The following is a 12,983-nucleotide window of genomic DNA, read 5'->3' as shown; positions in this document are numbered from 1 at the left end:
TTGGCTATCAGGTAGTTGGTTGAGCTACCTCATTCATGGCATATTCTGGTAAGCGAACCTGTTACCTGTAATATATCTCACGTATCTGCCTATATGGAAGGTAGTCCCGACGGCCCTGTGACCTCACTATCCTAACCTTAATTATCCGCGCAATCTTCGACTTGAAAGTAGTCTTAATACTCTTAATGTCTTATCATAACAGCAGCCTTATCATGACAAGATCCTCCCCCTGACAGCGTGACTGCTGTTAACTACAGTCATCACAGAATGGAGGAGCCATGGCTTTTGTGTTTGAGGATCTGTAGTTGGTGGTAAGTTTGGAACGAGGTCTCTAGTGGCCTTATTTGTGATCTTTTCATGACATGACCCCTGGAGGATGCTGTTGGTGGAAGAGACATGCTCGTAGCACTAATTAGACAAAAATACACTGTACCTCGACAGATGGGCCTATGATCTGCTTTCTGCCTATAACTGCCCATGCTTTCTGCATATCTGAAGTCATGCACAAAAGCACTACTGGCTACTTCAGTGCCATAACTTACACCAATAATACATAGGCATTCATAAGATTGGCGTGCACATAGTAGTTTCATTGGCCAGAACTGATGAAACCCTGCTGTTGTTCAGTCGCCCACTCGCCTACTTGCCCACCTGTTTGTTCCTCTTGAAAACTAACAAATATATGTAGTTGTCCTTGTTCTGTAAGCACTAATGTTGTTCTGTAAGCACTAATGCCGTTCTGTAAGCACTACTATCATTCTATAAGCACTAATGTTGTTCTGTAAGTACTGAGGAAGCTCTAGATCCCAATAGGTCTAGAGACCTCTACACGACCACATATATAAGGTCCGTCATATCAGCGTCTTCACTCATCTCTCAGACCCTTAAAGCTACTATATGCATTACGGTCCACCATACCCAGTGTTTCCGTTCTTCCTCTCCAGCCAAAAAAAGAGCCTCTATACTAAAACCTCTTCCTGAATCATCAATTCACCATGAAGGCTCATCTTTTCGCATTAGCCTCTGCCATTCCTTCAACCCTTGGCTGTCTTCACTATGTTGGTCAAATATACTTAGCGCCAGATGGGCCGCAGCTCAAGACCGCTTGGATTATTGACGATGGGACCCTTGTGTGTGACGCAGCTCGGGGCTCTTCACGTACTATGGCAGGTTACAAAGTAAACTGCATAAGTGGCTACTCCTTGGAGGTTGGGGCCGATGGGGGCCAGGCTTGGTACGGCACGCCACACGGCAACTTTCGTTGGAGCCAGGGCTACGACCGTAGTGATAATTTTATCGTCTGGGACAATTGGCGGTTTTGCTAAGGCAAGGTATGCTTCGTCTCAAGCATTAAATCCCTGAATTATGAGTATGCTAATGGGGCTACTGTTAGGATCGGGAGTGTTCGAGATGGCTTAGATTGGCAGATGCTTGTTCCGAAGAGCATGCGGTTGAAGAAGATCCTTTGCCTGAATATCCTCCCATAATATGTTTCGATCTGCCTAATCTCTTCTTGAGCACGAAGTCGGCGAAGGAAATCAAGAGGGAGCAGAAGAGACAGGCCACTGCAGATGAATAGTGAAAGCCAGGGCTGAGGTTGCGCGAACGTGTCTCTCATTTTATAAGAGTATAAACTAGGATATGTTGAGGGCTTGGCTTACGCATCAGTGATATGGTGGTATAACTTGATTATGATGATTAACTTCAAATGAAAGCAGAATGGTATCTCATGTCTATCCTCGCGTAAAGTATTAAAAAGTGGTCGTATCACGGAAGGAACTCCTTAGTCCTTACCACACTACGTGCTAAAGGTTTATCGACTCAAACCTTCACTCAAAGCCACCTATTCTTCCTCATCGTCCTCCGGAGCTAACCTCTGGTATTCCTCGATCTCAGCCTCCTCTGGACGCCATTGTCTCATGCGCTTTCCAGCAACGTCCACATATCCAACAAGTACAATCCCTACCACCAGCCCCGCTGCAGCTAAGAAGATATTTATCAGGATTGAATTCTCTTTGAAGGGCGTGTGGGTGAGGTGAGTTCAGACCGTATTGGGAGAAGTTCATGAGCCCGGACAGGCAGATCTGGTTGGAAAGTTCGTTCTTGCTTGTCCCATCTGTCAGCAAATCAACAACAGCCTGCACTCCAGTGAAAGGACTGAAGATTGGATCATGTTAGCCTACAGGGTATTTTATCTCACTGTCTCACGATGACACAGCAGCACATAATCCAGATAGATTAGACTTTGGCCAAATCAAAAGCCCTCGCACGGATACCTATAAAGCGATATAGCCTAGATAGCTGCGTCTTATAAGCGGATAGCCTCACCGAGATTGCGAAGACCAGACAAATACAGATTATGCAGGCATACAAGGTCTTACAGCTTTATTTTCACAGATCATCTGCGACTGGATGTGGGGATCGTGGGCTGAATCTAACTACTTCTGGCGGCGGAACATATCTGACGTGTCCACCGCTGTGATAAGAGTTTGCCTGCTCATGGCGTCCTCTAAACCCAGCAAAGAGCTGTCTGTACTGTTATTCCGCCTTAGGACATTTGAAGTTTGCCAACAGTAGTCCGCGTTCGTTGTATCCGCACTGGCTCAGTCACTCTCTTGCTGCTGTTTTTCTGGTTCACTGGTGGCTTTTCTCCCTCCGTACTACGATCTTTTGCAGCCTTCATCGTTCACCTGAACATTTGAGTGATCGGTGCGACAAGGACGAAACCGTACTCGAATCATGGCCGTCTCAGAAGAGAGACGGGAGGATGATGATCTTCCCGCGCCTACAGAATGGGAAGAGGAAAATCTCAGACGCGTCTGCGATAAGATCCCCTCGACAATATTCTTAGTTGCGGTGGCAGAGCTAGCCGAGCGTTTTACCTACCGATGCATCACGGCTCCCATGCGTAAGTTCTTTAGTTGTAAGCAATAACAATAACTGAACGCATACAGAGAACTATGTAGAACACGCTCACGATGACCCACTACGACCAGGGGCCTTGGGTATGGTGAGTATTTAGACATGGCAGGGAACGGCAGCTTCGAAAGGGAGCAGAGTTGGACACTGACATGCGCTCAATAGGGACAAGGGGTTGCGACTAGTATCAACTACTTCTTCACCGGTTGGTGCTATATGGCGCCTATTCTGGGAGCCGTCGTAGCGGACAGTCTGCTTGGCCGGTTTTGGACAATTTGTCTAGGGACTGGGTGATTGGGTCCCTGTCTGCAAGTAGCGATACAAAGGGGAACATATCTGACAAACCTAACAGAGTCGCGAGTTGTGGTGTCTTGATTCTTTGCGTCACCTCTTTCCCTGTAAGTCTTGAGCACGGTGCTGGTCTACCGGGCCTCATCGTTGCATTGGTCTTGATTGGGTTGGGGTCAGTGATTCTTGATGATTCAAGATTTTGATATTACATCGTGCTGACTTTCTGTTATAGCTTTGGAGGGATCAAGAGCAATGTTGCTCCTCTAATCGCTGAGCAGTACGCCAGGAAACCTCTCCGGATCAAGACACTGGCAAACGGAGAAGAGGTCATTGTAGATCCCAACGTCACAATTCAGACTATTTATGGTCGTTACTACTGGTCAGTAGCCAATGATCGCGGTTTACGAAAACAACACACTGACCTCGTCTAAGGGTCATCAATATTGGCTCACTCTCCGTGATACCAGCGTCTGTGGGTGCATCCATGTTGTATTCTGTTTTAATGTACTGACAGACAGGCGATTCAGTGGCTAGAGTTGAAAGTTTCATTCTGGGCTGCATTCCTCCTACCGCTCTGCTTCTGGGTGTTACCAGTTAGCGCATTGGCCGTGGCCCGAGGAAGATATGGTAAGTGACAAATCTACCTTCTGTCATTCACGCAATGGTTATTACTTACTCATTATTTCTAGTTGTCCAGAATCCAAGTGGCTCAGTTCTGATCAAAGCAATGCGAGTCTTCTGGGTCGGTCTCAAGAGAGGCTGCAATCTTGATGCTGCAAAGCCGTCAGTCTTGGCACAAACTAACCCTGCAACTACCGTCCCCTGGGACGATGCATTTGTTGAGGAATTGAAACGAGCACTCATCGCATGTTATGTTTTGTGAGTTATCCGAAGCGATATGAGACTTCTGATATTTGTGCGTTAACAATTTTCACGCCTCTCGTCAGTTGCGTGTTGTAAGTCTTAAGCCTCACCTGCCCATCAAAGACTTGGATTGCAGCAGACTAATCTGGATTGCAGTCCCATTTTCTGGGTTTGTTACGGACAGACCAACAGCAACCTGGTTAGCCAGGCAGCAACCATGAAAACCATTGGCATTCCGAACGACATGAGTATTGCAACCGGGGATCCTTACGTTATGATAGCACTAATCGAGGCCTAGTGGGATGCATTAATCCAATCATGGTTTTGATCTTTCTTCCAACCATGTACGCATACTGCTAGACTGTCTTATATTTCATTTGAAAACTAAGACATTCTCTAGGGAAAAAGTCGTTTACCCAACCCTGCGACGATTTCGCCTCAGCTTTAAACCAATCAGTCGAATCACCGCCGGTTTCCTGGTGATGGCATGTGCCATTGGATATTCGGCAGGGATTCAAGACTGTTAGTAGTAAAATGTTTCAACCCACTCTTCCAAGGCCTGCTGACCCAGATCGCAGTAATTTACCGATCACCTCCATGCTACGAACATCCTCTCAGCGGATATTGCAGCGACGGTGGAAGAACGCCAAATGATGTAAGAGACATTCTTTCAACCATTCTCGCTCATCCCAGCGAGAGCCTAACAAAAACACAGGTTAGCGTTTTCCTGCAAGTCCCCGTCTACACGATGACGGCGCTTTCTGAAGTCCTTGCGTACGTCGCCGGCATGGAGTACGCATACACCAAAGCCCCTAAGTCCATGCGTAGCATCGTATCAGCTCTCTTCCTCCTCACCTGCACCATCGGCTCGATGCTGGGCATCACACTCTCACCCGTCTCAAAAGACACCAAGGTCCTCGTACAATACGCCTCGTTGAGCGGCGTTATGCTTGTCACGGCCATCTTGTTCCTGTTCGTCTTCAGGAAGTACAACAGGATAGAGGAGAAAATGAACATGCTCAATAGCGGAGAGGGGGACAAATCCTCCGTGAGTGAGACAGTGCAGCAGACACAGAGAACCGAGAAGGCTTAGGAAAGGTGTGCTGATCATTGAAATCCTGTAAAATGACCTTCAAAGACTGGTTGCGTTGTCTGGTTTATATGAAGATTTCTATGGTTCTCAATGGTCTTTGCTGACTTGCAGCACTTTGAAAATTCTTGGTCAAAACATAAAGAGTTCTTTCTTGAAGCATGTGCTTGCTGGTGGGAAATAGAAGTGTCTAAGATTGCAGCTTAAATTGCAACAGTTCATTGACAGTCTTCAAAGGTTCGAACTGAACTCAGACCAAATGCCACTCTAACTATAATTAAGTAGTATATTAGGTAGAGTTGAACTTTAGAACCTAAGAGGGTTTGGGGTCTAGATTTAGACGGCCCGAACCCAGTCCAGCCCACAAAAGTAACAACCCTAGGGCGGGGAATAATCTAATGATATATCCTGATCTTGGTTATGTTGGGAGTTCCCAGTGCGACCAGAAGCCAAGAGGAGGTTAGGAATCTAACCGGTTAGACAGGATATGGGACTTTTCCCCTAGAGTGGCGCAGGAAAATTGGGGACTATTTTCTATCGCAAGCAACGTAATAAATCAATTTACAGGATGGAAAAGGCGATGCAACCGTATGTGCTACATATAGTCAATATTATTACCGGTCAGAATTTACTGCTATAGCTAGCCAAGTCTAATACCTGCTGGCAATGCCATTCCACCCTCGAATTCGAAAAAGGAAAGACCACTAAAGTTCTGGGCTGTGAAGAGAGTTGGAGAGTTCACTAAAAGTCATAGCACATCTTTCCATCGGAGCAATCTACCATAATCCTCTGCCCTGGTGGCAAGGCAGCCAATTCCTCCACTTGGATAGCTAACGATCACCCGGCTTCCGAATAGGACAGTTCTCCCTATCCTGGCTCCAATTCCTCGCAGTATAATCAACAAGGACGTCCCTGCTAGTATAAGTCCGCGGCAGGTAATCGATGACATCTTTCTCCGTATAGGGAGCTCCTGTTTTCTTAAGAGCGTCGAGAATTCTCTTCATGAGGTAGTCGGTGAAAACCACATCAAATGAAGGCGGGTAGTGAGGCAGGTTCGGGAAGCTGGCATTTGCCCAGAACAGTTTCATGTATCTTTCGTCCTCGATAACACGAGAGTGTAGAGTATCGTCTCCGTCGTTGCCTAAGGCGTCGTGCGTTGTGTACCCTGGGCTGTATTCTTTCCGTTCCCTAGCCTGATGATAACTACGATCGTCAAATATGCTCCGAAGTTCCAGGTGTGACTGATACTCGGATCTATGACCCTCTTCGTTACCCACAGAGGAATCATCATGGTCGCCGTCATTGATGCAGGAAACGTTTTGCTTTGCCTGCAAACTTGAAGTCATCTTCTTAAAATCATGACATGACATATTCGCGATATACTGGAAATGATTCGGAAAGGGCACGACAGCATAAGCGTCCCCTGTCGTGAAAGGGCCTTGGTAAATATTATCCCGGATTGTACCGTCGTTGGAAATCACAACCCGTGCAAGGTGTGCCCGCTCTTTGTTGACAACCGTATCAGCGAGGGCAACCTTTAGGAGCTCATAGATATTGCCGTCCTCTCCCACTTTCTTGCAATTGAAGCAGTAGTCTTCTTTTGCGCAGCCTAGGAAGTGGGTCAGGTTGAGTAAATGTCGGGCTTTGCTGATATCATCGGTGACCTTGCGGCCCAGGGGCATATCGAAGGATGCTGGCACGGACGGGTTGCTGGTGTTTCCTTCCAGGTTCACCGTATGGTACGCAAACGTTACACGGTTCCAGTCCAGGTATCGGCGATCTAGAAGATAAGGGATGTCCTGTGTATCTCCTTGATTTCCTACGGCGCAGGACTTGTTCGGATGGGGCTCGTCACCCAGCAGCTCCTTCGCACCAGACCACGTAGGTGATGACACGTTGTTCAAGGCCACCCATCCCACGGTATCGCAATACTTGCCAGATTCAATACCTGAGGATCTTTCGTCATAACACGTGAAGTTTCGATGATGGGCGTGGCCCCCGAAGAGCTGGATAGGCTTATCTGTGGAATTCCTGATCCTATCGCGCAGACACACCATAGGATTATCCTTTGTAGGATCCAGGCAGGAAGCGTAGGTAGGGGCATGACCAACAATCACGTAGAGGTCAGCCTCTTTCTTCATGGCTTCCTCAAACCACTTTTGTTCGAATATCCAGCTCGCGTTGTGAACCTCTGTATGGTTTAGATCCCTGAGGACAGGGTCATTGACAGTGACTCCAAACGCCACGATCCGTAGCCCATTTCTGGTCTGGAAAGCGCGATATCGATTGCCAATTGATTCAAGTTTTTTATTGTCTTCTACGTCGACGTTACTGGTGAGAAACCGGTCACCAAAGACTCTCGATAGGTTGTAATGGATGTTTAACGCTTCTGCCCCGGTTCGAACGCCGTGGTTACCAATGGTCACGATATCGTAATCAATGTTCTCAAAGATACTGTCTGAGACAGCTCCTTTGGGGCTTGTACTGTCGCTGAGGCCGCCACCGTCATGGAAGTCTCCTAGGAGAAGGAAAGGTGACCACGTCAACATCGGAGATTTTTCTCGAAGTAAAAACATTGACATCAAAGGGAACTCACCACTCTCGATAAGAAGAAGATCTACCTTCTTGCGTAAGGCTTTATCTTTCATGTGCATGACAAAGGAAACGAAGTCGCCCCAGTCAGCACCCCAGCTGGGTACATTTGCGTGCCCATCAAGCCATCCATGAGTATCCGTTGTGTGCAGAAAGTTGACCCTTCCCCAAGGAAGAGGAGCTCGGGGTATTTCAGTCGTGTTGAAGGCTTCTTTTTGTTGTTGAGGATAAATAATATTGTCGCCGAATGCAGTGCAAGGCACCGTGGCAAGTGCCAGCAGCGCTGCAGTGGAAAGCACAGAGTGAGATCGCATCTTGACGGCTCTCGAAATCAGTAGCCTAGTCTAGCTCTGATGGGAGACTGTTAGCAAGGCCTAATCAACTGGTAGAGTCATACATTAGGTTAAACTAGTGCTAATAGAAGACAGGATGAAAGACAGGAGACGCAGATGAAAGGGGCAGGAATACTTATGAATACCTGCCACTGCAGCTCGTGGCATCTCCATGTAGTGGCTGCATACCATCCCTGCTGTTTCACTCTGATGTTACACTATGAATGCTGATGGGTTGGAGCTACCAATTGCTAAGGTGGCTGCTGGATCCCTCGTTGAAACAGTTACATTTGGCCCTACAAACTACTATGGTTCCCTACCATGGTTCCCATCAGCCTGGCGATCCCACCGCCCAGGGATTACTTTTGAACATACTGGGTCTGGATCCCTCAGTATTTTAGCTGCGACATCACGAGGGCTGTGTACCAGAAATATACAACCATCATCTAGGCACTGACCGGCTAGTTACGCTTCGAACAGCTTTCCGTTTCCGACAACGACTAGAGTATATTTTCCTAACCGGCCGCCAGAGTTATCCTGAACTAATCCCCAATAGTAAGTTCTGTCATGACGTGTTCACACTATAGGGTGTGGATCGAGGCTCAATCAACTAGACAATATAGCTTTGTATACGGAATTTATTCTGTATGGAATCGAAAATCAATCTGGTATTCATCTTGTATATATAAATCATCATGTTTTCTGATACGAAGAACAATTAAACTTCCTCTGAATCACAACAGTTCTAAAAGCAACCAAACGCGCCTCGGCAGAGCTATTATTCACACGACTTACCTGAGGGGACTACCCACAATAAGACTCCTCTGGTTCACATATGGAAGCCTTGCATGCCATTGTTGATGTCCTACTGACACTCATTGAGGTTTTCCGGCCTGAGTAGAAGTTCGTCCGTGGCCGCTAACCTATATCGTTTAAAATCGATAAAGTCTTAGAGGGACGTGATACATACTGGCGTTTCCAGGATGCCTATTGGAGGGTACTCAAGACGGCCCACGCATCTGCGCTTCGTTGAACTTCATCAAATTGTTCGGTAGCCTCGCGGCCTGCAAGGTCCATCAGAACTCCAATCTGCCCCTGATGATGGTCAAGATGGTTATCTGATCCGTTGCTATCAATGTCTAGAAGGGTCATGTTCAGTTTTCTGCGGCCCACTTCCGGGTGTTTCATCAGAACCTGTGATATCGTAGACCTATCCATCTGCCCTTGCAGGTACCCAGCGCAATAAGTCCGAGTCCTCAAGTGTAGTAGGACATTCGGAGTATCGTGCGCTTAGAATAATAGAGCTTATGTACATGTCGGACGGTCTCCGCGGAAATATTCTGTTTTATATTTTACCTTCCCCCCAAACCCGGTCCCCCTCAGACAAGCTATAGAAAGGTGAACGTCAAGAATTATTCCCTCCGGATCTAATGGAATGCCACGTCCCAAGCAGTGTTTGGTCTGAGATGCATTGTGCTACAGGGCATGGTCACTTCGTAACACGGCTCTGCCTCAGTCAGCTGGAGACAACACCAACAAGTGCATGTGCGAGTTGAATGAAATGCATTCTTGAACGGGAACTCTAGGATATCTTTGTCAATTTATCAGGGGACTAGCTCTCAGCTCCACATTCGTTCTTTGAATTTCCTCCAAGAGTTCCACGGTTGAAGCTGCATAAAGCTATATAAAGCTATCGAACAATATTCACTTCGACACTAGTTCCATTTTGATAGAAAATCCAGTGCCTCCTGAAGCCCCTTCTTGATGGTCTCCTCGTGTTGCTTACTCCTAGGTGTTATACGCACTTTATAAGGGAGAGGAGCATGGAGAATTCCATCATTATAGCTATTCGGATCCAGGGGTATCGTCTTTCCTGTCCGTGGATCGATGGGTTCTGCAAACTCGTACGCCCAGAGCAGCTTGGCCGCGATGCGCCACATGTTCCTTTCGGCAAAGTGAACACCAGGGCACAATCTCCGGCCTGCACCGTACCCGTAGTGATGTAAAGAAACTGGTGAGCTTGTTTTCAGACACAAGGGGGAAGGGTTATACTTATCTCGGTTGCTCCAATCTGGGCTACCAGCATAATCATTCGCCAATTTTGGATGGTCCTTGTATCTATCAGGATCAAAAACGTCGTGATCCTTGTAGATTTGCTCGTTATGATGGATCGCCCAAGTGGCGATAAAAACGGTCGAGTCTTTGGGTATCAACATTCCCTCATACCAGTCATCTACAGTCCTCCTTGTTAGCGTCTGATCGTGACTGTGGAAACCAAAGATAAAATGGGCAGGCCAACTCACCTTGCCGTACACGATGCGGTAGAGCAGTCACTGCACTGATAGCTCAGGTTACTAAATTCCCTCGCACGTATGTATTTATTGTTCTATACAGGATAGAAGAGGCAAACTCACACTGGTCTCCATCTCATGCCTTCTTTGACGATCATGTTGATGTAAGGTAGCTGCTGAAAATCGGACCATTTAGGCGGCTTATCCGGCGGGCAGATGGCGTCAATCTCTCTCCTGGCTGCCTCCTGCACATGAGGATGCATTGCAAAAGCAAGGATGAGTGTCAGGATCTGTGCAGCGGTGGTGTCTGCTGCCCCTTCGACTACCTCCCCAACCAGGTTGTTGAACGCATGCTGGCTCATAGGCCACCCTTTCTGGTTATACTCGTCGAGGAGTCGGTCAATGATACAGTCACGCTTATCGCCTCGAGCTCTGCGTTCATCCACGATTTGTCGCGCCTTGCCCCAGGTCGTATCAAACACCGTGCCAGCTGCAACTGCCCGCCGTTTCCAATAGGCGAAGCGTTTTGGAATCAGTCTGAGAATAGGGTATTCATCAACAGGCGGATTGGCGCCCGCTTCCATGGCTTCTGTCCATCGATCCATGACATCATATACGGCCTAGGCAGGGGACTGTTTAGTTGGCAATGCAAAACAGAGGCCGTTCAGCCTGTGATTCCGCACTTACGTGACCCCAGAACGACTCAAAGGTGGGACCACGATGGCCGAAGGCCAACGCGGATGCCACAGATGCGGTGTACCGACGGACATGGTTGTAGAATCCTTCTGTATCCCTCAGCAGATCATTCAACAAGATCAGGCCTCTGCGAGGATGAATGTCAGCGGAATTGGTCCAGACCGAGATCGACTGTGAACCTACTCTGCCTCCTGAACCAGGAAATGCTTTTCGTCTAAATTCTTTGGGGAGAAGTTATGTGAAATCACTTTTCGCTTCTCCCTCCAGACGGGGTCCATCTGCTCTAGCGCGATATGGTCCCCCTGCGTCAAGAGCCTGCCCACATAGCTGGGCGGGCGATCGGAGTATATTGCTCCACGCTTGTCGAGGAGCTCATGCACGGCCTTGCGGTCACAAAGGACGATGATATTCGTCGGGCCAAATTTGAGAGAGAAGACGGGGCCATACTCTTTGGCCCATTCTCCGAATCTGGCAGTCGATGTCAGAGAGTTCTCCCAAGAACAGCTCGTAAGCAGATTATGCTGCGTGGGCAACCTACCTTGCGAAGAGACCCGTGGAGGGGATCTGATGAAAATTTCCCAGGATGGGTACAGTCGGCGGCCCTTTGGGCATCCGGGGGTCGCGTTTACCAATTTGGAGTAACCTCCATATTCCAGCGACCAAAAGAACTCCTGTCAAAAGCAGAATGGGCGAGACGGCAGGTGCACCACCAGGGACCTGAAGCAGGGTGGACAGCAAACTCATAGTGGGGAGACGGGTTGTTGTGCTAGGTGGCGTTTCCACTGCGATGAGACTTCCGTATCATTTATGAACGGAGTGAAACGGGGGAATCACTGGAGCATGACCAACGGCCAGGCTAATTGTTGACTTCCGAACAGTTATCCTCCGGAGTGTTTGTGGCCCATCTTCGGGCCATTTCTACTATGTGAACACCTCCCGTTTCGAGAATTTGTCCGAGTGCCCCGTTCTGGGTCCCTTAGCCCCATGCATAAGAGCTACCCCACTCACTATGTATCACCTGGAGACTGCAGAAGTGACGGACATGGGGTGTGTGTCCCACCCAGAGAATTAGTACAGAAGAGCCCCTGGAAGATAGCAATGGAAATTGACTGCTGCCTCGCTCACGCAGCACAGGTAGTTAGTATTGAAGTTATTGTCATTCGCCGAAACGAGATAGCCTTTTTGCAACAGACCCCAGACGGGGTTAGCCCATAGCAGGTCCATACCCAATTCCTATTTCCACAGGTGTCTATGATCACCTACATTATATGCCTTTTGAATCCCTAGCCGGTACGTGGCAGATACAATCTCTTGATATGGCTCGGATTCAGTCGTGAAGCGTTACTCGTCCGGTCCGACGATGATGGATCCTGGCTTTGACCGGTCGATGGCAAAGTGAGGGAAAGGGCGAATATAGCCATCTTTCATCTTTGGAATGGAAATAGGGGCAAAGATGCCATTGTTTGGGTTTCTATGGGGGAGAATTCCACCGGTCAAGATACCCATCCGCTTAACCCCCCCTCTCTCTGTTACTTAGCGGTGCAGCAGTCCATTTATGCGTAATAAAATTCCTCGCTTCGTCTGATCTCGCAAAACCCCGCTGGCGAGGATGACGCCCTTCCGTGCTTGGATGTTATTACTTTGCCCATTGGGGAGAACCTGCAACCCAACGACGCCGTCCTCCCCTTGGATCGCGCCAGAGCAGCTGACGGCTTCCATATGTCTATACCTTGGTCACCCAAATAATGCACCAGCCTGCCTACTAGTGCATTGCCATGTGCCAGCATGAGACCCTTATTATGAAGGATGAGGTCGCCAAATATCGAAGCATTTTGCGGGTAACATAAAACGAATTTTTGGCGCTGCTGAGCGACCGCGTAAGGACTGGAATTTCCGCCGGGTCAACTT

At 48.1% G+C, this 12,983-nt stretch overlaps 3 protein-coding genes across 3 annotated transcripts, besides 1 other annotated feature; 1 reads left to right on the top strand and 2 right to left on the bottom strand.

Annotated features, from left to right (window-relative positions):
• Positions 1–695: 695 nt before the first annotated feature.
• Positions 696–786: a microsatellite.
• Positions 787–2,739: 1,953 nt separating this feature from the next.
• On the top strand, positions 2,740–5,167 carry NFIA_047340 (oligopeptide transporter; the record flags this gene model as incomplete). Its single annotated transcript, XM_001257295.1, has 13 exons — positions 2,740–2,908; positions 2,955–3,010; positions 3,085–3,209; positions 3,272–3,382; positions 3,443–3,589; positions 3,643–3,682; positions 3,738–3,837; positions 3,900–4,089; positions 4,231–4,322; positions 4,373–4,418; positions 4,475–4,596; positions 4,653–4,729; positions 4,790–5,167. 13 exons carry the CDS (start codon positions 2,740–2,742, stop codon positions 5,165–5,167), a joined length of 1,653 nt encoding a protein of 550 aa, XP_001257296.1.
• An 827-nt stretch (positions 5,168–5,994) lies between these two features.
• On the bottom strand, positions 5,995–8,070 carry NFIA_047330 (Ser/Thr protein phosphatase family protein; the record flags this gene model as incomplete). The annotated part of the gene is made up of 1 exon (XM_001257294.1): positions 5,995–8,070. One exon carries the CDS (start codon positions 8,068–8,070, stop codon positions 5,995–5,997), a length of 2,076 nt encoding a protein of 691 aa, XP_001257295.1.
• A 1,733-nt stretch (positions 8,071–9,803) lies between these two features.
• On the bottom strand, positions 9,804–11,819 carry NFIA_047320 (cytochrome P450; the record flags this gene model as incomplete). Its single annotated transcript, XM_001257293.1, has 6 exons — positions 9,804–10,321; positions 10,392–10,426; positions 10,503–10,999; positions 11,067–11,202; positions 11,259–11,543; positions 11,614–11,819. 6 exons carry the CDS (start codon positions 11,817–11,819, stop codon positions 9,804–9,806), a joined length of 1,677 nt encoding a protein of 558 aa, XP_001257294.1.
• Between the last annotated feature and the right edge of the window lie 1,164 nt (positions 11,820–12,983).

The sequence above is a fragment of the Aspergillus fischeri genome, genomic scaffold, assembly GCF_000149645.3.
Source record: "Aspergillus fischeri NRRL 181 1099437636266 genomic scaffold, whole genome shotgun sequence".
NCBI lineage: Eukaryota > Fungi > Ascomycota > Eurotiomycetes > Eurotiales > Aspergillaceae > Aspergillus > Aspergillus fischeri.
The sequence above is the reverse complement of the archived record's forward strand: the minus strand, read 5'-3'. Positions and strand labels throughout refer to the sequence as shown.